Source organism: Podarcis liolepis (assembly GCF_965112155.1).
Source record: "Podarcis liolepis genome assembly, chromosome: 2".
NCBI classification, from domain to species: domain Eukaryota; kingdom Metazoa; phylum Chordata; class Lepidosauria; order Squamata; family Lacertidae; genus Podarcis; species Podarcis liolepis.
The window spans coordinates 4,961,350-4,986,750 of NC_139555.1; the positions used below are offsets into that span (position 1 = coordinate 4,961,350).

General features: G+C 47.2%; 1 protein-coding gene across 4 annotated transcripts in view; it reads left to right on the plus strand.

The window, feature by feature from the left end:
* The first annotated feature begins 237 nt into the window (after window positions 1-237).
* Window positions 238-25,401, plus strand: part of OS9 (OS9 endoplasmic reticulum lectin) — a 33,195-nt gene continuing 8,031 nt past the window's right edge. For 2 of the 4 annotated variants that reach the window (XM_083489467.1, XM_083489469.1), the window contains exons 1-12: window positions 251-484; window positions 11,079-11,255; window positions 11,786-11,849; window positions 13,810-13,886; window positions 14,863-14,961; window positions 17,028-17,229; window positions 17,878-18,003; window positions 19,015-19,136; window positions 20,753-20,795; window positions 23,106-23,194; window positions 23,449-23,691; window positions 24,530-24,752. In XM_083489467.1, the coding sequence (XP_083345593.1) occupies window positions 311-484; window positions 11,079-11,255; window positions 11,786-11,849; window positions 13,810-13,886; window positions 14,863-14,961; window positions 17,028-17,229; window positions 17,878-18,003; window positions 19,015-19,136; window positions 20,753-20,795; window positions 23,106-23,194; window positions 23,449-23,691; window positions 24,530-24,752 (1,639 nt within the window). In that variant the 5' untranslated portion in view covers window positions 251-310. Of the gene's footprint in view, window positions 485-11,078; window positions 11,256-11,785; window positions 11,850-13,809; window positions 13,887-14,862; window positions 14,962-17,027; window positions 17,230-17,877; window positions 18,004-19,014; window positions 19,137-20,752; window positions 20,796-23,105; window positions 23,195-23,448; window positions 23,692-24,529; window positions 24,753-25,401 lie in introns of all 4 variants that reach the window. The other 2 variants (XM_083489468.1, XM_083489470.1) reach the window with 2 other exon arrangements.

Below are 25,401 nucleotides of genomic sequence, written 5' to 3' on the forward strand. Positions count from 1 at the left end.
AGGCGCTCGCTGTTCTGATTGGCTGCCGAGGTCGGCCGAGCGTCGAGCTGAGCGTCCCGCGACGCGCTTCTCCCTCGTTTAGCCGCAGCCCGATACGGGCGCTCGCTCTCCTGATTGGCTGACGGGAGCGACCCAATCCCCTTTTACCAGGTTTCTCCGACGAACGCTTCACTCCCCCTCCCTTCCCAGCAGCCAATCGAAAGGCTCCCGCGCAATAATGGTCATCGGACCCGCCCCCTCGCGTAGAGGAAGGGCGGAAGTAGCCTCCGCGGCGGCCGCCAGTAAAGGCGAGAAGCCGGAGGGAAGGAAGATGGCGCCGGCGCGACGCCTCTCGGGGTCCTGGGTGCCTCGGCTGCTCCTCCTCCTCCTGGCCGGGGCTCTGGCGCTGGGGCGCAGCGAGGCGCTGGGCGCGCTCAACCTGCACGAGCTCAGCGAGCTGAAGTACGGCATTGAAATCGGCGCCGAGCCCGTGATGGCCGGGCAGGTATGGCTGGCTGGGCCGAGCTGAGGCGATGGTGGTGGGCAGGGAAGCGCCGGAGAGTCCAGCAGAGGCGGCCAAAGGAGTCTGGCGGCGCCTCGGGAAAGACCTGCGCTCCTTCTTGTTGTTGTTGTCGTCCTCGTCATTACTGTGGCAGAAGGTTCCGCGGGCCCGAGTCCGCCTCCTCAGGCGCCGCCGCCGCCATACGGCTCTCGCCCCTTCATCAACTCGTGCCAGGCTTCTGAGGGGCCGCAAGGCGCTGCGCTGGCTCTGCTCGCAGCAAGAGGCTTCCCAGGGCGGCCCCCCCCCATGAGAGCCGCCCCCGTCCAGGTCCTGTTGGATCTCTTGTGTGTCTGGTGCCGCCTTTATTGTTTGTTGATGGGTTCATTTTTGTGTGGTTTTTTGCTGCGTTTTATAAGTATTGTACCCTCGCTTTGGGGGTTATTTGCAATGAAGAGCCAGGTAACTAATTGTTTGAATAAATAAAACAAATCTGTCTGCAATAAACAACAGGTAGGGGTCCTCTGTCCCATTAAAGTGTAGCAAGATATTATTTTAAATCATTACGTATTCAGTTTATATACCACACTTTATCCAAAGATCCCTGGGTGGTGTACAACATTAATAACATTTTTTATGCAGAATAATAAAACAGTACACACAGCAAAATAATAAAAAACCATAGTAACGTCCCCCCCACATTTAACAGGCCATAGATTTTTTAATGGATGAACACCTGGGTAAAAAGGAATGTTTTTGACTGGTGCCTAAAGACATGTAATTATGGCGGTAGGTGAGCTTCCCTTGGGAGACCAGGATAGAGAAACTGTGTGTCTTCCAAGAAATTCTTGGACTACAGCTTCCATCATCCCTGACTATTGGATATACTCGCTGGGAATGATGGGAGTTGGAATCCTTCAGTGTCAGTCAGGCCACAGGTTTCTCCATTCCTATTTAGAGGAACAGTATCTCACCCTTCAAGAAGTGGCCAAGGTATGCCATAAAGGGCAGGAATATTATTCATGTAATAAACATTTAATTACAGTGGTGCCCCGCAAGACGAATGCCTCGCAAGACGGAAAACTCGCTAGACGAAAGAGTTTTCTGTTTTGGAGGTGCTTTGCAAAACGAATCTCCTATGGGCTTGCTTCGCAAGACGACAATGTCTTGCGAGTTCCTGCGGTTTTTTCCCCCTCCCCCCTTTTTCTAAGCCGCTTATCAGCTGATCCAATAAGCCGATAAGCCACTAAAAGCCGCTAATAGCGCTAATCCGCTAATCCGTCAATGGGCTTGCTTCGCAAGACGAAAAAACCGCTAGACGAAGAGAATCACAGAACGGATTCTTTTCGTCTTGCGAGGCACCACTGTACTTCAGAAAAAATGACCATTTCACCAATCATGTAATACCGGACTGGGAAGCCTGTATCCCTCCAGATGTTGTTGAACTCCAACTCCCAGCAGCCCCTGCCAGCATGGCTAATGGTCAGGGATGATGGAAGTTGGAGTTCAGCAACATCTGGAGGGCCACAGGCTAGTCAACCTTGAGGTAAATGCTTAGACAGTTACAACAGCTGCCAAGAAATCAGCTTGGGCTAATTACAATCACGTAACAAGTAAATTAAATACTGCATATGTGTAGTCATCTATATTTTATTTAATTTAATGTACACTTAACATAATAATGGTGTTCAAGAGGCTGAGTGCCTATCCTAGCTAACCCATGGATAACTCAAATTGAAAACTTATTTAAAAATGTAAGGAGTGGCTGGACTTTGTGGCATAGTGTAGCCATGGCTGCTTCTGCTGTCCTGCTGCTCATGGTGGAAAGTGTGGGCAACAGAGGCAGGGGAAAATACCTCTTTGCTGTGTCAAGCCCCAGGCTGGTGCAGTGAACAGACACAGGTCAGGCCTATTGCCATCTTATGACAGTAGCAGAATTAGCACAGAATCCAGCCAATTTTGTGCCAGCCCAGTCCAAAACACCATAATTTGGGGTTTCCTGCTGGCTGCCACCAGTGGCAGCTTCTGTCTGCCATTTTGGTGGGCATATTGAGTGCTCCCTCCCTCTCCATACAGCATGGTGGATGGGGGTTTGGATTACTCTGCCTAGTACAGTAGTTGTCATAAATAAAGGGGAGTTGATTTTTAAATGTAGTTCTGACTGTAGTTTAAAGGAGGTGATGCACTTTCCCTATGTGTCTGTAGCCCACCCTTCCCAAAATGCATGTAGGATCTGTAAAAAGCTCACACACTTGCCTTGCCCTTTAGATAGGACATTCTTGGCTTCATGGTATATTTGATGATGTTTGACTGTGGACACATAACAGCAGTGGGCACTCAAACCCTAATCATCCTGTTCAGGTTCCCTGACTGCCTCTCTGCTTTCTACAGCTGCTTGCGCCCTTGCCCTTTTCAGGAACGGTGGCATCAGTGTGTGTTTACTACTCTAGCAAGGGTTGCATCATCACACCTGAGCCTTGCATCATCTGTGTTGTAGTTGACCCTGAGGAATTTGAATTTGAAGACTTATTTTAAGTGGCTTGGGTGCTATTGTCCTTGATCTCCTTTGTGGTTTTTACAGAGGACTGACTTAAACCTTGCAGAGCCAAATGGCTCTTCTTTCTCTCTCCCTCTACCTCTCTCTCCTTTCTTCTTTGTTTCCTGTCATCTTAGGGAAGGGGAGGCAACAGACCCATGGAGGGTCTGGTCTTTTTCAAGGTGGCAGAACTGAGCAGGACCTGAGTTTCTCAAAGTGTGATGCAGATGATTTTCCTGGGATATATTTATAGGACAGCAGTAGTCTTTGTTTTAAGGGAAACTTGCTGCTTCAGTTAATAGGACAGGTCTTGGTAGAAAATTTGTAGTCTTGAAGTGGCGGTACCCAGCTATGGGCATCTTCTGCCCTCACCTTCCCCTGCTTGGTGCCCTCCAGGGGTTTTGGACTACAGCATACCATTGGCTTTGCATGCTGTGGCTGATGGGAGTTGTAATCCAAAGCATCTGGCAGGTACCAGGTTGGAGAAAGCTGCTCTGCACCAGTATCTTAGTTAGTAATCAGTTATGTGTACATCCTGAAAACTATTTATGCCGCTCAGGTGCACTCTTAATTGCATGTCTACTGTTTTGAAAGCAGTGCTTCCTGCAGCACCAAGATGTCAGCTGCCCAACCGTGTCTCTGACTACTGGAGTTTGAAGCTTGCAACATAAACAAATGACTGTAATTTACACAGTGTGTTCATTCCACGCCCTCTCAGTGAACAACCTCCCCTCTGTGGTTCTGCAGTATTTGGATTTTTGATACTGATGTCTCATATAGTTAAAAAAAAATCTGGCTAATATATTCTGTTTTACATAAGGAGTCATTTTTCATTAGCACAAGTGTGGGTGTACCTCCTTTTGCTTTAGTGGTGTTTTGACTCTTATAAGAATGTATCTGTTGGAGAACTGCATCCCTTCTCCAGAAGAAAAAGAGCCTCCCTAATGGAAGTAGCTGCTCCCTGAAGGCATTGACAGCTTAACCATCCGGTTTTCCTGTGTGTTGTTCCCTTGCAAGTGATGGAGCTTGGGATACTGCAAGTGCTGTATCCTAAAAGGAAATGCAACGTCTGGCACCAGAGTGACTTGCACCAGAGCCATCTAAGCAGTGGGGAGTGCTTAGCATTAAATGGTGGCTTCCAGGCTGGCATAGAATTGACTGACTGACTGATTGATTGTATTTATATGCCACTTTTCATTCCAATGAATGCCAAAGTGGCTTACACACATTAATCAACAACATAACAGAGCTTAATAGTATCACAAGTACAGCATAAATCATATAAAATAATTAACAAATAATCAGTAAAACAATTGCAGTCTACAAAACACTATTAACAAAGCAGCAACTAAAACATAAATTGAACATTACAATTACAGCAAAAGTCATATTACATGGGTAACAAAACAATGCATCTTGTAAATAGCCACTTGCTATGGCAAATGGCAGTGCAGTCCTATATGCCAACTTTCCCCAACCAGTGCCCTCCAGATGTTGTTGGACTCCAACTCCCATCAACCACAGCCAGTAGGGCAGTGGATGCAACCCTGATTCAATGGGTCTTACTCCAGCCTTGTGTTTAAGCACTTACCTGTGAGCTATAGGTGAAAAGAAATCCTACACTGGTGAGTGAGAAGAGTGGCAGAAGAGGGACACAGCATTTGGTCCCCCTGTGCCTTGCATCAAAATGTAGTGGGCTACAGGAGGAGGGGCAGAGCTTTGTCTCCTGCCAGCCTCTAACAGGCTTGCACTTTCTTTTTGCAGGCTAGTAACTTCTGGGCTTAATTTACAAGGAGGCTGGCTTACACTCAAGTCAGTATTCATCAGACTGCAGCCTAAGGGACCCTTCCAGATGATCAGGCAGGGAAGTCTTATAAATCTGTTTTTGCTTTGTTTTTTACTTCAGGGGCAATGGCATATGTGGGCTGATAAGCTAGTAAAATTATTTGTGGACTAGTAATTTTAGTTGGATTCATTTGCAGGAGTGTCTCCATGTTGCTATAGCCTGCACAGCTGCTTTTTAAGTTTCACTTCCATGTAAGTTCATTCTGAACTGGTCCTTGCCTTATCAGTTCCAGATTAATTACCTGACACAGCCTTAGGTCCTACAACAGGAACCATTATTTTTATTTATTTATTTATTATTATTAACATTAATATTAATATACTGCCCTATACCTGCATGCCTCAGGGCAATTCACAAAGTAAAATCAGTATATAAAACCACAAAATACATAATCAAAATAAAAACACAATAACCCCCCCACCACCAGATTTTAAAAGGGTATAGGATGTCAATCAAATCAGCCAAAGGTCTGGTTAAAAAGGAACATTTTTGCCTGGCATATAAAGGTGTATAATGAAGGTGCCAGGTCAACCTCCCCGGGGAAAGCATTCCACATACGAGGAGCCACTGCAGAAAAGGCCCATTCTCATGTTGCCACCCTCCAGACCTCTTGAGGAGACTCACGAAGGAGAGCCTCAGAAGATGATCGCTCATAGGCTAGGTTCATATGGAAAGAGGCGGTCATTGAAGTATTGTGGTCCTAAGCCGTTTGAAAACCTTAAACTGTGCTCAATCTACTGGTGCTTCCTGATGAAAATAACAATAAGGCTAAGTAAGCTACCCCAAAGACATACTGTGTGCCATGACAAATCTTCCTTTGCAGTGTGCTTGGGGAAGTTTTGGGTTTTTGTTGTTGTTGTTTAGTTGTGTCCGACTCTCTGTGACCCCATGGACCAAAGCACGCCAGGCACTTCTGTCTTCCACTGCCTCCCACAGTTTGGTCAAACTCATGCTGGTAGCTTCAAGAACACTGTCCAACCATCTCATCCTCTGTCGTCCCCTTCTCCTTGTGCCCTCAATCTTTCCCAACATCAGGGTCTTTTCCAGGGAGTCTTCTCTTCTCAGGTGGCCAAAGTATTACTGGCCGTTTATCTGTGGTGGTAGGCCTGGCTGGCATCTCCTTGGAACAATGCATTCTAGTGTGCTCTAAAATTGTGCAGGGATTCTGCAGCTACTGAGTGGCGTCTTAAAATGAAATTCCAACATCACGTTTTAACATCCATATAAATAATCATAATCATAATCATCATAATTTATTTATACCCCACCCATCTGGCTGGGTTTCCCCAGCCACTCTGGGCGGCTTCCAACAGAATATTAAAATACAGTAGTCTATTAAACATTAAAAGCTTCCCTAAACAGGGCTACCTTCAAATGTCTTCTAAAAGTCTGGTAGTTGTTTTTCTCTTTGACATCTGGTGGGAGGGTGTTCCACAGGGCAGGTGCCACTACTGAGAAGGCCCTCTGCCTGGTTCCCTGTAACTTGGCTTCTTGCAGGGAGAGAACCACCAGAAGGCCCTCGGTGCTGGACCTCAGTGTCCAGGCAGAATGATAGAGGTGGAGACGCTCCTTCAGGTATACTGGACCGAGGCCGTTTAGGGCTCTAAAGGTCAGCACCAACACTTTGAATTGTGCTTGTAAACGTACTGGGAGCCAGTGTAGACCGGTGTTATGTGGTCTCGGTGGCCACTCCCAGTCACCAGTCTAGCTGCCGCATTCTGGATTAGTTGTAGTTTCCGGGTCACCTTCAAAGGTAGCCCCACATAGAGCGCATTGCAGTAGTCCAAGTGAAAGATAACTAGAGCATGCACCACTCTGGCGAGACAGTCCACAGGCAGGTAGGGTCTCAGCCTGCGTACCAGATGGAGCTCCTGGACACAGAATTGACCTGCGCCTCCATGGACAGCTGTGAGTCCAGAATGACTCCCAGGCTGCGCACCTGGTCCTTCTGGGGCACAGTTACCCCATTCAGGACCAGGGAGTCCTCCACACCCACCCACCTCCTGTCCCCCCAAAACAGTACTTCTGTCTTGTCAGGATTCAACCTCAATTTGTTAGCCGTCATCCACCTCCAACCACCTCCAGACACTCACACAGGACCTTCACCGCCTTCACTGGTTCCGATTTGAAAGGGAGGTAGAGCTGGGTATCATCCGCATACTGATGAACACCCAGCGCAAGGCCCCTGATGATCTCTCCCAGCAGCTGCATGTAAATGTTGAAAAGCATGGGGGAGAGGACAGAACCCTGAGGTGCCCCACAAGAGAGAGCCCAGGGGTGTGAACACTCATTCCCCACACCACTTTCTGAACATGGCCCAGGAGGAAAGAGTGGAACCACTGTATAACAGTGCCCTCAGCTCCCAGCCCCTCTAGACGGTCCAGAAGGATGTTATGGTCAATGGTGTCAAAAGTTGCTGAGAGATTCAGCAGAACTAGGAAACAGCTCTCACCTTTGTCCCTAGCCCGCCGGAGATCATCAACCAGTGCAACCAAGGCAGTTTCAGTCCCATGATGAGGCCTGAATCTCGACTGGAAGGGATCCAAATGGTCCACTTCTTCCAGGCATGTCTGGAGTTGTTCAGCAACCACTTGCTCAGTCACCTTGCCCAATAATGGAATATTTGAGTCTCGGCGATAGTTGGACATATTGACCGCATCTGAAGATGGTTTTCTAAGAAGCGGTTTGATAACCACCTCTTTCAGCGGGTCTGGGAAGGCTCCCTCACGGAGGGAAGCATTCACCACCCCACGAAGCCCATTGCCCAGCCCTTCCTGGCTAGCTTTTATAAGCCAGGATGGGCAAGAATCAAGGAGACAGGTGGTTGGTTTCACTCGTCCACATCCTCAGAGGTAACAGATGGGAATTGATCCCATGTAACTTGACTAGTCAGGACTCTAGCACTCTGTCATTTTGAAATATGTCATTTTGAAATCTATCATAGAGTGAGCTTGATTTCAGTGGCACATTGAGAGGCTACTTTTCCAGCTTTTTTGTAGATGTAGATTGCTGCCACAGCACAAGAACTGTCCAACAACGCAATCCTATACATTTCTGCTCAGAAATATGCCCAACTGAGTTCAGTTAGACTTGCCACCGGATGCGTAGGATAGGACTGCATCCTAAAGGTAAAGGTAGCCCTGACCATTAGGTCCAGTCGCGGGCGACTCTGCGCACTCATCTCGCTCTATAGGCCGAGGGAGCCGGCATTTGTCTGCAGACAGCTTCCGGGTCATGTGGCCAGCTTCTGTGCAGCGCGCGGAAATGTCGTTTACCTTCCCACTGGAGCGGTACCTATTTATCTACTTTCACTTTGATGTGCTTTTGAATTGCTAGGTGGGCAGGAGCTGGGACCGAGCAACAGGAGCTCACCCCGTTGTGGGGATTTGAACCACCGACCTTCTGATTGGCAAGCCCTAGGCTTAGTGGTTTAGACCACAGCGTCACCTGCAGCCTAAGAGAGCTCTAAATCACAACAAATATGTGGGTGGTTTGAGGTGCTGGTTTATATTGGGGAGTAAAAGAGCAATATTGAATGACCATGTTGATACATCACAGTAATCAATAGTTACTGTGAACATGGAGTTAGCTCCCACTTTGTTCCTTTAGTATCTGGTGCAACAAATCATGATCCTTGATTTAGGCCGCATTCACCATACATTTAAAGTGCTATGCTGCCACTTTAAACATTCACAGCTTCCCCCAAAGAACTGCAGTTGCTGTAGTTTGTTAAGGGTGTTGAGAGTTGTTAGGAGACCCCCATTCCCCTCATAAGACCTACAATGCCCAGAGTTCCCTGTGAAGAGCGATTGATTGTTAAACCACTCTGAAAACTGTGGCTCTGCAAAGGAAAAACGAGTGTGGTACTCACCACTGTGAGCATCATTTAATTCAGCCCAAAACTGAGCTCAGCTTTTGGAAAATACATTTTGGTCTGGATCTGTCAGAAATGCCTAGAAACACAAATGTAGTAACAGTGCTCTTCCAGTTAGGAACAAGTTACCCCTGCTTACTGCACTGCTGTTCTTTGTGGCTGATGCTTTTCTGCCCCTGTGTGACTGCAAAAACAGAGCCTGTCTCTCCATCAGTTTTCAAAAGGGAGTGATTTGTATGAGTGAGAGGGTTTTGACTTTCTGCCAAGTTGTTTGTCAGGCAAAAAAGAGGAGCCCCTTTCTGTCAACAGCCTAAATCTGGCTTGTACTTTGTACATCTGCGAATGTTCTGGAGGGCTTGGTTGCAGTTGGCTGGCCAGTTGGAGCTGAGCTCACGGTGACCTTGCCTTGGTGCCGCCCTTTGTAGTGTAATCATTGCTGATTGTATGTTTGACTGTTGAGGGACACACTGGTGAATAATTGCTTTGCTAATATGAATACAGTGGTACCTCAGGTTACAGATGCTTCAGGTTACAGACTTCTCTAACCCAGAAATAGTACCTCGGGTTAAGAACTTTGCTTCAGGATGAAAACAGAAATCGTGCTCTGGTGGCGCGGTGGCAGCAGGAGGCCCCATTAGCTAAAGTGGTGCTTCAGGTTAAGAACAGTTTCAGGTTAAGAACGGACCTCCGGAACGAATTAAGTTCTTAACCCGAGGTACCACTGTACATGCTGTTATTGCGATGTAAATGTGTATTACTCAGATCATATTTACATTTGAGAGGAACATAAAGGTCTTCCATACACACAAGGTCTTCAATACAAGGTGTCTGGAATGTCTTCCATACACAGAAACTACTGGTCCTTGTGTGAACAACTGTGCTGTTGTCAAATTGGGGTGGGCATGATTAGAAGGCAATTGTGGGTGGTGTTAGAGCATCTGCTGGGCCCAATGAAGCCTGTGGGCAAGAGTATTCCTCACCCCCTGGCTAGAGCGGCTGTGTTGTATTAATTATTGAGTTTTGGACTAGGTCCCAGGAGGCCAGGGTTCAAATCCGCACTCAGCCATGAAGCTCATTCGGTTGCTTTGGGCAAGTCAGTGCCTCTTAGCTTTAACCTACCTCACAGGGTTGTTGGAAGGATAAAAAGGAAGGAGGAAAGGTGGGATATAGTTGTAGTAGAGGCTGCAGTAGCAATATAAAGATCAGCAGGAAAATGTAGGCAATGCCTAGCATAATTGCTGAAGCTGGGAAGGGGCCAAGCAGTTGATAGCGGGTTCATTGCCCTGTATACTCCCTTGATCCTCCCTGTAAGGTAAAGGTAAAGGGACCCCTGACCATTAGGTCCAGTCACGGCCAACTCTGGGGTTGCGGCGTTCATCTCGCTTTATTGGCCGAGGGAGCCGGCATACAGCTTCCGGGTCATGTGGCCAGCATGACTAAGCCGCTTCTGGCGAACCAGAGCAGCGCACGGAAACGCTGTTTACCTTCCCACCGGAGCAGTACCTATTTATCTACTTGCACTTTGATGTGCTTTCAACTGCTAGGTCGGCAGGAGCAGGGACCGAGCAACAGGAGCTCACCCCGTCACGGGGATTCGAACCACCAACCTTCTGATCGGCAAGTCCTAGGCTCTGTGGTTTAACCCACAGTGCCACCTGCGTCTCAAACTTACATGTATATGGATGCAAATTGCTTGACTTGCATATAATATAGTGGGCAGAATTTGGGTTACCTTGGGGGGCGTGTATTATGTATAGGTAAATGTGGAGTATATACAGCGCTCTGCCTAGAGTGACTGGACTGGTGGTGAAACGGGTTACAGGCTCAATTCTACGCAGGTTTACTTGAAAGCAAGCCCAGCTGCATTTGTAAATATACCCAACCAAAATATCTTGGTACCAGGAATAAGGGAAGACCAATGGAACTTTTCCCCTGTGGTGATATTATCAATATAATAATCAGTAGTCTGCAAGGTTGGGTTTAGTAGCCAGCCAAAATGTGTGCTTCCTACTGGCTCTGACTCTCCCCTAAGAGGGAAGATGTTGCATCACAGCAAAGTCTGACTTTTGCCTTTTCCCCTAAAAATAAATTGCTAAATAAAAAACTCTTTCATGCTTTAGCCATTGTCCCGTGTGGTCCCGTGTGATAGCAGGCTCATATGGTGGATCCAAAGAACCACTTTAAAGTGTCTGGAGACTGGTTCTCCATAAGGCAAACCTTAGTCCTGTTCTTGCTGTTTGTATCTCCTGGGCTCCTGCTTCCCTTGTCCTTTTGGGGAAGTCAGGCTGCTGCCTGCCGCTAATTTATCTCTTCTCACCCAGCTCCTTTGCTTATATCTTCCCAGAGCAAGTCATCTGATGTGGTGAGTATCTCATCCAAATACAAGCAGATGTACGAGTGCCGGCTACCTGCTGCCGCAGTGAAGATCCACCAGGAAAAAGAGGAACACCCACGGAGTTACAGTGGACTTGGAATCTCAGAACTGCTGAAGCCCATGGAAGTGGCTCCTTGCCTTACCAAGGTAACTTTGGGCTAAGGGTTGGGATTAAATGTTGGGAGACCAGATGCAAGAAGAGAAGCAGTGGAAGCCACCCCTGGGCTCTCTGTTAATGAACTGCAAGTGAAGCCCGTTTCCCCTGTCCCTGGGGAAATTTGCAAGGATGATTACCCTCAATCATCCTTGTTTTTCCTTCGCCAACAATCTCTTGCTGTCATGGGGAGTGCCTCCTTTAAGGAACCGAAGCCGGTACCCAGCTAAAATGCTAACTTCAATCTTGCAGCCTTATTAAAACTCCATTGAGATTCTTCTTATCTTTCTCTTTCTCCCCCTCCCCTCTCTCCACTCCTGAGTCCTTGAGCTTTTCCCGCTTTGATAACCAAAACTTCAGTGAAACCCAACACTTCCATGTCCACTCCACTCATTTGCATGATTAGGCATTGCCTAATTTGGGTGTAATACTTCAAGAGAATTATAATGCAATGGGGCTCTTACAACAAGATTTTTTGCTTCAGCCAAATCACCTAGGCTTTACCGTCTCCCTTTTCTCTCAGACCAAGGACTGGTGGACGTACGAGTTCTGCTACGGGAAGCACATCCAGCAATACCACATGGAAGGTACTCTCTTCTCTTTTGTCGGTTTCTCTCATCTGCTTGGTTTAGGTTCAAAGTATGTATGGGGAGCCTTTGACCCTTCAGATCCTCCTATCCAGCTTTCTGCAAGCCCCACACCCCCCAGACCATGTTTGCTCGCTTTACCCAACCGGGTTTGGTTCTTTTCATCTCCACTGTAACGGAAGGTTTAAACCTCCCCACCCCGGATGACACAACAGTGAAGAATATATGATTCACTCAGAACAGAAGTGGGCTGGTGGTGGCAAAGACAGGTCTGGGAGTCATGCTTGCCTGCTTCTCAACCGCAATATGCATTGGCACAATTTGCTTTGGTGGAGCAGGAGGATTGCTGCAATAACCCACTGTTCCAGAGGGCCCACCAAGTCTCAGAAATGGCTTCTGGGAGGTGAAATGGAGTTGTGGTAGAAAAGAAAGCCAAGGAAGTCTTATTATTCAAAAGAGTTCCACTCAACTTTCTCTGGATACAATGCTCATTTTCCCCCTTTTAATATTAGTCAGCCTGACAGGTCTTTGGCATGAAAGGTGGAGTAGAAATAAATAATCAGTGAACAGTTAAGCCAGGGATGGAGACCCTTTGGCTCTTCAGGTGCCTCTGGACCACAACTCCTATGATTGCTGACCAGGGCTGGTGGGAGTTGGACTCCAGCAGTATCTCAGAGCCTCCGGTCTCCATCTCTGGATTCAGCTTCCCACTTCCCTGCTGCAAAGTGCCTCCCACTTTGCTGATCTGCAGTGGAAAAAGAGCAACCACAGTCCCCAGAATTGTGTTGTGAGTATAGTGCCACCCATTTAATAAACCTTAACCATAGGTCTGTATACACGGTTAATTCTTAACAATAGTCTTATAACGAGAGGTCCATAGTCTCCCCATATTGTAGAGTTTGGCCAGGGTGGGGGTCTTCCAACACTGTCAGAGGCTGATGACTGAAGCAGTTCATGTCAGCAAACCAGGAATGGCTGTCCAGCTACTTTGAACTGATAGGGTGCATAGCTGTGTTCTCAAAAGGAAGTGAGGGTTCTTCAGTCTGGTGTGCTTTCCCTTTTTGCATCAATATGCAGATTTGAAACTGTACTTCTTACTAATCCCTTCCGTTTCTTAGCTGGGATAGCCCCTAATCTATAATCACAAATTTTATGCAAACAAAACATATGTGTCAGGAAACTAGTGGCGTGATTAGCTTAGACTTACCGTATTTTTCGCCCTATAGGACACACTTTTCCCCCTCCAAAAATGAAGGGGAAATGTGTGTGTGTCCAATGGGGCGAATGCAGGCTTTCGCTGAAGCCTGGAAAGCGAGAGGGGTCGGTGCGCACTGACCCCTCTCGCTCTCCAGGCTTCAGGAGAGCCGCAGCGCCAGCCCCACAAGGTCGGGGGACAGCGGGGAGGGGGAACGCCGCCATCCCGCTGTCTCCCGATGTGGTTTGGAGGCTGATGGTGGGGAGAAGAGCGCTTCTCCCCGCTGCCTGCCCCGCAAGCTCCGGGGACAGCTGGGAGGCGCAGCGCGTCTTCCCGCTGTCCCCGGACCTGGTCTGCAGGCAGGCGGCGGGGAGAAGAGCGCTTCTCCCCGCTGCCAGCCCCACAAGCGCCTGGGGGGGGGGGGAATATTTTTTCCCCCTTTATTCCCCCCCCAAAAAAAACTTGGTGTGTCCTATGGGCCGGTGCGTCCTATGGGGCGAAAAATATGGTAGATATCTAACATTTTGTTTTTAGTGAAAGGGCGTCTTTTGTGTGTGGTGGTCAGTGTAGCCAGATTCATAGCTTGAATTTACACTGTGGCGGCACAACTGAAGCAGGTCTTTTCTCAGCCTCTGGTTCATGCTAAGATGTTGTTATCATCATCATCATCATCATCATCATCATTATTACTCTCTCCTGAGGTCCAAGCTTCCAGTTAACAAAGTGACACTTTTCATCTTTCCCTGTGTCTTCCCCCACCCCCAGAGTCTGAAATCAAAGGTGACATTCTGTACCTGGGGTACTACCAGTCCGCATTCGACTGGGACAACGAAACTGCCAAGGTGGGTGTTCCCTAGGCCCTTGATCACTTCATGCAATGGGGAAAAACTTGAGTGAGCATCCCTAAGGCTTAGGTAGCTCTCCAACCTCCTAACTGCTGAACATAAATCAAATCTGATGTTTCACTTGCTTTCCGTAATAGACCTTTCCTCCCCCTTCCCCCAGCCTGAAGCTCTTCGATTTAGTGTACCTTGAGATAAAACACTCTTGACATCAGTAGAGGGGAATGGCAATGAAAACTCCCAATTTGTAAGTCACTTTGGGTCACTTCAGGCACAAGCAAAAGCATATCCCTTTAACCAGGCCTTTGGTTGTTAACTTTTTGTTTTTGCCTTTTAGAAGAGGTGGGGAAGTTTTTAATGTATCTTTTTTTCCTTGGTTTTAATGCATGTATGTGGAGTGGGTTTATTTTGCTTGTAAGTTGCTTTGTGCTGGCTGGGGGCCGATAGTGTGCTGGAGTCCAGGAATCTCTGGAAGGGCTCCAGTCTGGGGAAGGCTTCTCCAATGGAAAATAGGGACAGATGCCACTGCTGCCGCTACCACCTTGAAAGTATTCAGGGATGATTGTGGCAACCATGCTGCCAGTGAGGGAGGCTGGGAGGCGGGGAGAAGAAAAGGAACGGATGTGGGGAAAGTAGAGAAGAGGTCTGGAGGTCCCTCCTTGCTATGCACAAGGAGTTTAAAAAGCAGAGTAAGGCAATTCTTGGAAAGCAAATTAAGCCCCTGGTTCAGGAGCCTTCCTGTCCCATAATAAGGGACGATGAGAGTTGCAGTACAACAATATTTGGAGAGTACCAGCTTGGGGGAGGGTATGCTAAGGACAGTCTGCAGCTGTCCCTGAATAAACTCTTGCTTGCATCTAGGCCCAGCTCAAAGCAGATTACCTTCAGCTTCTGCTCAATAGGGGCTTGCAGCAGTGAAACTCCCCCCCCCCCCAAGGCCCTGAGTGTTTTCTGGTTCTCTCTCCCCGCATCACAGGCTTCCAAGCAGCACAAGCTGAAGCGTTACCACAGCCAGACCTATGTCAACGGATCCAAGTGCAACTTGAACGGGAAGCCCCGGGAGGCTGAAGTCAGGGTAAGGAAAGGAACTTGGTTGCACTGTGCGGAAGTTTCCTGAGTCAGCAGCTGAGAGGAAAGGAAGTATGGCTCTCTTGTCCTTTAGAACCCTTCATGCACAAGTGAAAGTCTCCATTCAGGTAGCCAGAGCTGTGTGATGGGCAGGAACAGACATTTTCCATGTATCCCACCAGATGCTGCTAGACTACATTTGCCATGATTCCTGGCCATTGGCAATGTTGGCTGGGGCTGATGAGAGTTGGAGGGCCACAGGGTCCCTGGTCTATAGTTGACTTGAGAGATGCTGAGCCGAGAGTTGGAAGTTGGGCCTAGGAATGCTTGGAATACAGTGGTGCCTCGCAAGACAAAAATAATCCGTTCCGCGAGTCTCTTCGTCTAGCGGTTTTTTCCGTCTTGTGAAGCAAACCTATTAGCGGATTAGCGCTATTAGCGGTTTAGCGGCTATTAAAGGCTTAGCGGCTAAGCGGCTAAAAGGCTATTAGTGGCTTAGCGGCTTAGAAAAAGGGGGGGAGCGAAAAAAATCGCAAGACTTGCAAGACGTTTTCGTCTTGCGAAGCAAGCCCATAGGGAAATTTGTCTTGCGAAGCGCATCGAAAAACGGAAAACCCTTTCGTCTAGCGGGTTTTCCGTCTTGCGAGGCATTCGTCTTGCGGGGCACCACTGAATGGGTTCTCCACCTGTGTTTCATGCAGAGGAGAGAGCTATAAAGAGCTTCCTGTTTGTGCTGTCATGCATGTTAGTTTGTTCCCCATTTTTCCTCTTGCAAATGCCTGTTCATTGGCTGCCAATCCACCTTTTAAGGTGTTGTTGTTAACATATAAAACTCTGACCAATTCAGGGCCAGGGTTTTTCTGACATGCATAGAAAACTCACCTGCTTGCTCAGGCTTTCCCTGACAATTAGCACTGGATCCTTCTGCCCTACACCATAGGTGATAATCCACAATGTACTTTTTTATTGGAATAATTTTATTGCATGTTTTCTTTCTATCTTGGTAAACTGCTTTGAGATTTACCGTATTTTTCGCTCTATAACACGCACCAGACCATAACACGCATGTAGTTTTTAGAGGAGGAAAACAAGAAAAAAAATATTCTAAACGAAATAGTGGATATATGATTTTTGTGGTTCATGCTGTGGCCACAGACATGTGATCTGACAGTGAGTTTGGAGTAGCCCAATGCAAAAATCCTGAGGATCCATGTGGATCCATGCTTTGTAACCACGGAGGAGGGAAGGAAGGGGAACCATGGATCCTCTGCTCACGACTGCAGCAGATTCCCCCCCCCCCCCTGCCAGCCACAGGCATTCGCTCCATAACACACACAGACATTTCCCCTTACTTTCTAGGAGGAAAAAAGTGAGTGTTATGGTGCAAAAAATACGGTATTTGTAATCATAAGAGGTATCAAATATATATATAATCAATAAATAAATAGATTAGGCTTTTATGTAGCTGCCAAGGAAGTGTTAGGAAGTGCACATTGTGAAGCAGAAGGAAATGGAGGGACGTTGTCTCATAAATTTACCCTGCTGCTGTTTGACCTTGGGCTGACCTTCAACCCAGGGATGTGGGATCTGTGCTGCAACACATCTTGCTAGATGCAACTCCCATCTCTCCTGACCATTGGCTATGCTAACTGCGGCTGATGGGAGTCCAACCACATCTGGAGGGACTCAGAGTCCCCATGCTTTCTTTAACCAATGTGACCTTCCCCCTTCATCCTGGCAGAGAAACCTGGATTCCATGCATGTGCCTTTCAAAGCGAGATTAGCCTCTCTTCTGTCCCCACTCCTGGCAACTCATGGAAAGCTATCTTGGGGGTAAGAGCCATAGCTCAGTGGGTGGAGAATGTGCAGTGGGTGCAGGAGTCCCAGGCAAAATCTTGCCAATATCCATATTTAAAGGCTCTCCAGGAGCAGAGCAAGGAAAGTTTGGTGCCTGAGGTCTTGCAGAGCTGCTGGTTGCCAGAGGAATAGAACACAAAGTTCTAGGCTAGATGGACGCTATGATCTGAGTCAGTATAAAACAGCTTTCTATATTTCTCTATATCTAAATCGCAGTTTCTGTGTGAGGAAGGTTCAGGTGACTACATTGCCCGTGTGGACGAGCCCCAGTCCTGCTCCTACGTGCTGACCATCCACACCACCCGCATCTGCCACCACCCATTTCTGCGGCCACCGTCCACTGCCACCCCTCAGACCATCCGCTGTCACCCGGCCCTGAGCCCTGCAGAATATGTGGAATATGTCAAGGCCCAAGTGTGTAAGTAGTACAACTGGTCAGGGAGGAGGTGGAGGCCCCTTCGGTGCCCTCTTGGCCAGGGCTATTCGCTTTGATCCGGTGGCATTTTTAGAACTTAGCCCTTGCAAGGCAGGATTCAGCAGTGTGACAGAAGTATCTTAAGTGCATTTGAAGCGTAAGCCCCTCCTTTCAGGGAGATTGAATGGTGTGTAGAGTTCTCTCGTGTGCATCACGGCCTCAAAGCAGAAACAGAATAAAGAGTTGGTGGTAAGGGATGGCTTGGATTCAAATTCCACTTAGCCTGAAAAGCGCTAGATGACTTTATCTCATTTTGTATTTTGAACACTACACCTCCCAACACAAAACAAAGTATGCAGGTATTTTCACCTGTGTAACGTGGGCACTTGGTGGCAGAATGCCAGATTTCTTGGCACAGGATTTCAGGATTCCTATTTCTGGTGCCCACTTTGCCCTCCAAATGCCAGAAGAGCCGCATAGCACAGGGAGAGCAAACTGGGTAGTATTTGAGCGCTGACTGCCAAGGAGTCCTGCTTGCTTGGGAGAATATTGTCTTGTTGCATTGGGTGCTATGATGATGACCTGTTTCTTACCTGGACATACTGGGGTGTGTGTTTGCACATCTAATCTATATTGTGTAAATTTTTGCAGCTGACACAAAGCGCAAAGTGGAGGAGATCTCTGAAGAGCTGAAGTCTCTAGACACACGACTGTGGAATGAGCAAGACCCAAACTCTGCCGTTCAGGATTCAGATGGCAATGGTAGGGAACTACCTGGCAAGGATGTTACTGAAATGTAGCCGTGGGGTGGGGCGATCACACGGAACCTGAGGCAAGTCACCATTTTAAAAAGTCAGTAAATACAGTGGACCATCCGGATACAAACTTAATTCATTCCAGAGGTCCATATGTACCCCGAAAAGTCCAGATCTAGAGGTGCTGATTTTGTGCATGTGTGCGACGCAATAGAGCGCTTCGCATGTGCGAAGTGCGCAGAGCGCATGTGCGCATGGTGAAACCTGGAAGTATACACTTGCGGGTTTTGCCACGTTCACAACCCGAAAGTTACGTTACCCGAAGGTAACGTAACCCGAGGGTCCACTGTATGGCCTTCAGTGCCAAAAAACATATTGGTCCTCTGATTTTTGTGTTGGGATAATGTGCAAGGACCCTTACACAATGTGCCTTCATCCTTAGGGGCACTCTGCAGTTTCAGGTGTCTATTGGTGCAATTCTGTCAGATGGGCAAGCTCTCAGCAAAGAAGGCATTGAACCTGCCTTTGTTCTCTTGTGACGACCGCAGTGCCCTACAAGAGGCAGAAGTGCATACTTTTCTTGCATTAGTTGTGCTCTCAGTGTACAACTCAGGACTTGGTTTCCTTCAGTGTTCAGGAATTGTAATGATCCGATATTGTACAAAATTTTACATAAAAGTCTTCCAGTTACACAAGCTTAGAAATCATTTTAGAAAAGTAAATATATAAGCAGATTGGCTTAAACATTTTGTTCATCATTGTAAAAGAAAATATATTGTAATCCATTTTTTCATTAGTGGGGGGTAAGGTTCGGGGTGAAACAGGACCTTCACCTCTTTAGTGGGCAGTACCTGCTCTTGCAGGTTTGGAAGCCAGAAACCTGTAAAAAGGAACTGCGATTCTCAATGTGCTGAATTCTGCATTTGTGTGGTGCAGAGTATTCTCTATCCTGAGTGTAACTGTAGAAATGCTCATGGTAAGCCCAAATGACTTTGCTCCCACTTTAAAAACTTTGTTTTCCCTGTTTGGTCAGTGACCCCAGAGCCTGTTCCAACTGCTTCTCCTCCTGAAAGTGACCCAGGTGATGACTCTGATTTCTGGGAGAGAGCGTTGCGAGGAGATGAGAAGACAGCCCAGATGCCAGACCAAACAAAGGTAACCTCCTGTCATCACACCTGATCATAACCAGTATCTGTCCAAATACTTTTAACGTGTGTGTGTGTGTGTGTGTGTGTATGTGTATTCTTACCCTCAAAGCTGGTATATTTTCCTTTTTCTTGATTCTGACACCACCAGTGCGGGAGTTCTTTGTTTTTTATTTAGGCATGTTGCTGAGGCACTTATAAGTATCCCCTAAATTATAAGATTTGACTTATCAGTGAATTATTTTATTTTACAGATTTATATCCTAACTACAGCAACATATCAGTCATAACAGGGAGACAATAAAATCCAAGTAATGAAAAAGAAACTCCGCTAATTGTCTTAAGCCTGCATTAACACAACTAACTGTAAGAGGCCTTTCTGGCTAAAAACATCTTCAAAGTGCTTTTAAAAGCACACACAGGAATTACCTTGTGCATAGGATAATGATGGGAGGGGTGGAGCATCTGCTTTGCACGCAGGTTCAGTCCCCGACATATCCAGATAAGGTTGGGAGAGGCACTTTTCTCAAACCCTCAAAAGCCCCTGTCAGTCAGTCAAACAGCCAGACACTGGTCTGACACTGTCAAAGGCAGATTCCTATGTTCCTGTAAGTTGCTTCACCACTGCCAATGCCTTAGCGTTGCATCCAAGCACAGCCATATGTTCCATATCTACTAAATCAGGGCTGGGGAACCTGCAGGCCACCAGATCTCCACATCTGGCCCACAAGCTCACTTCAGCCAAGCCATGTCCACTGCCCTACACCTCACGTGACACATCTCCAACAAAGCTTTGCAAGGGACGTCACAAGACCCAACCAATTAGCTGCTTGTCACCTGCGGGCAAAAAGATCAGCTAGTGTCCTTTTAACACCAGGTGATTGGCCTGTCAAAACTGTCCTATGCAAGATGGGGGAGCTAGTGATCTGGCCCACTGGGCAGATACAGTCCTCCACTGCGGTATTAGATAGATGCATCTGTTCGTTGTTGGCTCATGCAACATTGATGTTGGTGTTGTTATATGTTTATTATATTATTATATTTATTTTGTTGTTGTTGTTGTTGTTATATTTTTATTATATATTTTGTTGTTATATTTTTATGTTATGAACTAGCCTGAGATCTGCGGGTGAAAAATATTTTAAAAATTTGTGCACCACCCTTCATTCAAATATCCCAGAGCAGTTCACAACATAAAAATACTGATGGCACCATGCCATCAAAACGAGGGGGAAAATACATAATAAATCAAAAACAAACCAATAACCCCTCCTCCCACAAACACATTTAAAAAGCCATAGAATGTTAATCAGCCAAACCCTGGTTGAAGAGAAACAATTTCTCTTGGTGCGTAAAGATATGCCATGAAGGTGGCAGGTGAGCCTCCTGGGGAACCACTGCAGAAAAGGCCTGTTCTCATGTTGCCACCCTCCGGGCCTCTCATGCACAAGGCACACAAAGAAGGACCTCAAGTGATGAATGCAGGGTCCGGGTAATAACGAATTCCTTTGGCGAAACAAGAACTCAACAGTCTGTATCATGCAGAAATAATTCCCTCGCAACCCTACAACCGTGGCTTCTATGCATAGCACCCAAAGCCGTTTAACTTCTGTCTTTTTTCTGCAGGAGGAAGAGCCAATCATGAAGACAGCAGACAGTCACCTAGCAGGTCAGTGTGTGGCCCATAAGTGCTGTGGCTCAAGAAAACAATCCTCTTAGGACTGTCAGAAAAGATGCTTTGAGGAACGTTCACCTGAACCAAAGAATTCAGAACTTTCTGAACCCTCCTCCTCCTATTCTTTCAAGAAGACTGGTTAACAGTCAGACTTTTTTTAATGGCCTGTGTCTTTGGAAACTGCTGGTTCCCCCCCCCCTTAGGCATCCTTTCCTCTTTTTAACATTGTTTAGTGTTCAGAAAGGGAGTGGTGGCAAGTGCAAGTGCTCCTGGATGACACTGCTTATCTAGATCCACTTCCGCCTGGATTTTGGTCTGGTTTGGGGATTGACTCAGCCTTGGTTACTTTAATGGATGACTGTTACAGAGAGAGGGGCAGGGAGTGTGATCCTGTTGTTCTTACTCAGTCTCTCAGCAACTTTTGAAAACATTGATCAGCTTCCTGGGATGGAGATTGGAGGCACTGCACTAGAGTGGTTTCATGCCAACCTGCACTGTTGAGTCTAAAAAGTAACATGGGAGGAGTGCAATTGGACTCCCTGGCCCTTAGGCTACAGGTTTCTGCAGGACAAAGCTTTGGAGCACGGTGCCATCTGTATGCTGATGACATGCAGCTCTGTTCTCCATCTGAATCAGAGGTTGTGAAAGCCCTGGAACAGAGCCTCAAGGCAGTGGTGGACTGGACAAGGGCCAATAAACTTGAGTTTGAATTCAGTGAAGATGGAGGCTTTGTGGGTGGGCGGTTCCTGTATCCAGAAGATAGGCCAGTTGCCCATTCTGGGAAGGGTTGCACTCCCTCTCAAGGAGCAGGTACATAGCTTAGGCGTACTCCTGGATATGTCCATCATTCGAGACCCAAGTGACCTCTGTGGCTAGGAGTGCCTTTTGTCAGCCATGGCCATAACTGGATTAGGACCCATTGGCCACTGTAGTCCATGCATTGCTACCCTCAAGAATGGAGTACTACAATTCACTTTATGTGGGGCTGCCCTCGGACCTGGTCAGGAAGCTCTGGCTGATGCAGAATGCAGCGACCAAGCTGCACATGGGGGCAAACAGCTGACAGCATGAGACACCTCTGTTAAAACATCTCCACTGGTTGCCCATATGCTACTGGGCCAGGTTCAAGGGTCTGGTGTTGATATACAAGACCCTGAGTAAGTTGGGTCCAAGATGCCCTAAGGACCATCGGAACCCTTGTATCCAGCTTGATCACTGAAATCATCCAGAGAAGTGCTGATAGTTTTCCCCAGGTCACTGGTCCCATGCTGTGGAACACTCTTCCAGCATACTTCCGTGCATTTCTTTTGTAAGTTAAGAGGACTATGCAGTTTTTTAAAATTTTGTTGAATGGTGACTCATTTTAATTGTTTTGTACAGTGGTGCCTCGCAAAACGAAATTAATCCGTTCCGCGAGTCTCTTCGTCTAGCGGTTTTTTCGTCTTGCGAAGCAACCCTATTAGCGGCTTAGCGGATTAGCGCTATTAGCGGTTTAGCGGCTATTAAAGGCTTAGCGGCTATTAAAGGATTAGCGGATTAGCGGCTAAAAGGCTACTAGCGGCTTAGCAAAAGGGGGGGAAAGCAAAAAAAAATCGGAACACTTGCAAGACGTTTTCGTCTTGCAAAGCAAGCCCATAGGGAAAATCGTCTTGCGAAGCAGCTCAAAAACGGAAAACCCTTTCGTCTAGCAGGTTTTCCGTCTTGCGAGGCATTCGTCTTGCGGGGCAGCACTGTACATTCCTCTTGCATCTTAGGCACATCCAACTTGTGCGTTTTCTACCCTGCACAGTTGAAGGCCGGCCAGCTGAAATTGTGCAAATTAAATGCATGCAAAGTTTTCCTGGTGCGAAAAGAACCTCCAAGGTCCTCTCAGCACACAGGCTCTGGAAGCTTGTGGGTAGCTCCATGAGATCTCATCGGAACTTGGATGGACCCATGAGATTTCACAAAAGCATCCTAAAACCAGTATGCTGAGCATGCCTTGCTTGGTAAGCAAGGCGGAGGGCTAAAAGTACTTTTTACATCAGGAAAACCCAGCTTAGTGCTCTGGCACTGGAAGGCTAAGGCTGCCGGGGGGGGGGGGGCATTTCCAGGGTTTGAGTATACGTGTTTTTGCCTATACACTGACCCCGTGGAACCAAACCCCCATGTCAGATGCTGTCATACTGTGTTGCTTTTAAAGGTTTCTTTTAAAAAATGTTTTGACATTGCTGTATGCTAACTGGATACTTTATGAGAGGGTGGTATATAAATTATTTTATTTATAAATAAATAAATAATATGTGCTGTCTCGGATCTTTGCAGATTTCAAGAGAAAAATCCACTTCAAAGTTATCAAGAATCCTGGGGACCTGGTGCAGTTTATTCGTGACTTGAAGGAGAATGCCAGGAAGGTAAGATGTAGTAGAAGGCTTGCTTCTCTCCAGATTTACTATGCTATTGCTGAGCTGCTTTTAGGTAAACAGTGTGGAATTGTTATCTGCCTAGTACATGGAACTTCCTTGTTCAGGGTCCAGGTGTTTGCTAGGGAACAACAATTGGGAGGTCTTCCTGGGGCCACTGGACAGGGATTGTCCAGCCTTTGTGATGCGCATGTTGTGATGGCATCTCGGCTGGATCAGTTTGAGCCTCGCCTTTGTCCCTCCAGGACAAAGAAATGGTGAGAGAACCAGAGGAAGCATCTCAAGAATCTCCACCCAAAAGTGAGCCATCGTTAGGGACAGAGCACTCTGAAGAAGGGGCCCAGGAGGATGAGAAGGATGAGGAAGACCTGCTGGGGAAGTTTGAGAAGGAACTGGAAGACATCCTGCTGCCTAAGTCTGAAATGGCCAAGTTGAAGGAGGAGGTAAAATCTGAGATGGAAAAGGAGTTTGGTCACATCATGGATGAGGTGAGGATGCAGGAGACTAGCTATAATTTCCTTTCTGCACTACCCACCCGAGAAAACCATTGATGGGCCCTGGATGTTCTCTGTCCCCAATCACCTTGTATTTGCACATATTTTGCTGCCTTTGTGGGAAAAAGGGCTATAAACTTTGTATGTGTTTTTTAGTTTAGAAAAAACTGAGAGGGGGGGACACAAAATTGGCAAAGAATGATGAATAGTAAGGAGAGGGAATCTTTCTGCAAAGTGAAGGAACTTTATTCAGGCAGCACCAGTGGTGGGGAAGGGAGGGGAGTAACAGAGGAAGTGGGGTCTGAATGATGCAGCAGCGAGACGTGTAGTCAGTATGGTTGCCCTGGTGGAGCCTTACAACCACAAGGACTAGAAATATGATTGAAAGCGGAGTCTTGCAGATCCAGACTCTACACCTGTGGTTCTCGAAGCGGGTGGTCCGGCCCCCTGGAGGGGCAGGGGGGTTACCAAGCAGGCGAAGGGGGGACTGAAGGTGTAAATGACTGTTAGACTTTGAAAACCTGGTGTCACTAGATCAAGTTCATTTGTTTTGTTTAATTAAGTATGCATTTAATTGTTGCTGTTTCAAATTTTATTGTGTTACTACCTTCCATAGTAGGTCATGCAAACCACTGTTCTGAATATTGCTTTTAGTAGGGAGGGGGTACTGGGATGAGTGGATTCAAGGGAGCAGTGGCCCAAGAAAGTGTGGGAGCAACTGCTGTACACTTAACTGCAGGAAATGAGCCAGGCTGCTACTCAACTGGATCTCTCTCTTTCTCAATAAATAAATAGACCTTAGCTTATCCTTTCTTGGATCGTTTACTGGCAGGTGGAGGATGAGTTGGAAACAGAAGGCCTGAAAGGTGAGTTTGATCGAAAGCAAGCCTCCAAGTCTTTGGCCTCTACCCTCAACAAGCTTATTGACAAGCTGGATCCTGGCAAAGACTTGAATAAAGGAGATGAGGAGCAGGAGCCACAGCCAGGGGAGGAAGAAGAGGTAGCAGCAGATGGGGACGATACTGCTGAAGAAGACGTAGCCAAACCAGCAACCGGTATGTTCCCATACAGATAAGGTTGGCTTCATTTTTTTCAGTGCCAGTAAATTTGAGGACTGTTTTTGGATCAGCCAACAGGGGGTGACATTTTGTCATAAATGGGTTGATCCACATGCGGACTTGTTCAGAGAGCAGGGCAAGATGTCAAGGGTTTAGCAAATAATTTGGGAGCAGGTGGCTAGCAAGTTGTGATGTGATGAAGAAAACCATAGCAGAAACACTGTAGTTATGGAGAAGCCTTTGAATGCCCAATGGGTGAGACTTCTTAGAAGGGCTCTTTCATCACTTATCCTTGCTCTCATTCTTAAAATTCCTGCAGGGGACAGCCTGTGAGGTCTCTGGAGAGTTTCATTTTTGTAACACAACTGCCTGGAACAGGCTTTGCCCACCTGGTGCCCTCCAGCTGTTTTGGACTCCAGTGCCCATCTGGTTGGGGATGGTGGGAGTTTTGCTCTAAAGCAGCAGGAGGTGCCGCAGGTTGGCCAAAGCGATTCTGTAAGCTTGCCAGAGCTGGCCTGTCTAATGCCCTTCTCCATTTGCGACTATCTGCGCATTTAAAAAAGACACAAGACTTCACCTGCGCTCCCAGGTGCATTTCCTTAGCACCGGTCAGTAAGTGACTGGGAGGCAGAGGGCAGGTAGGGTG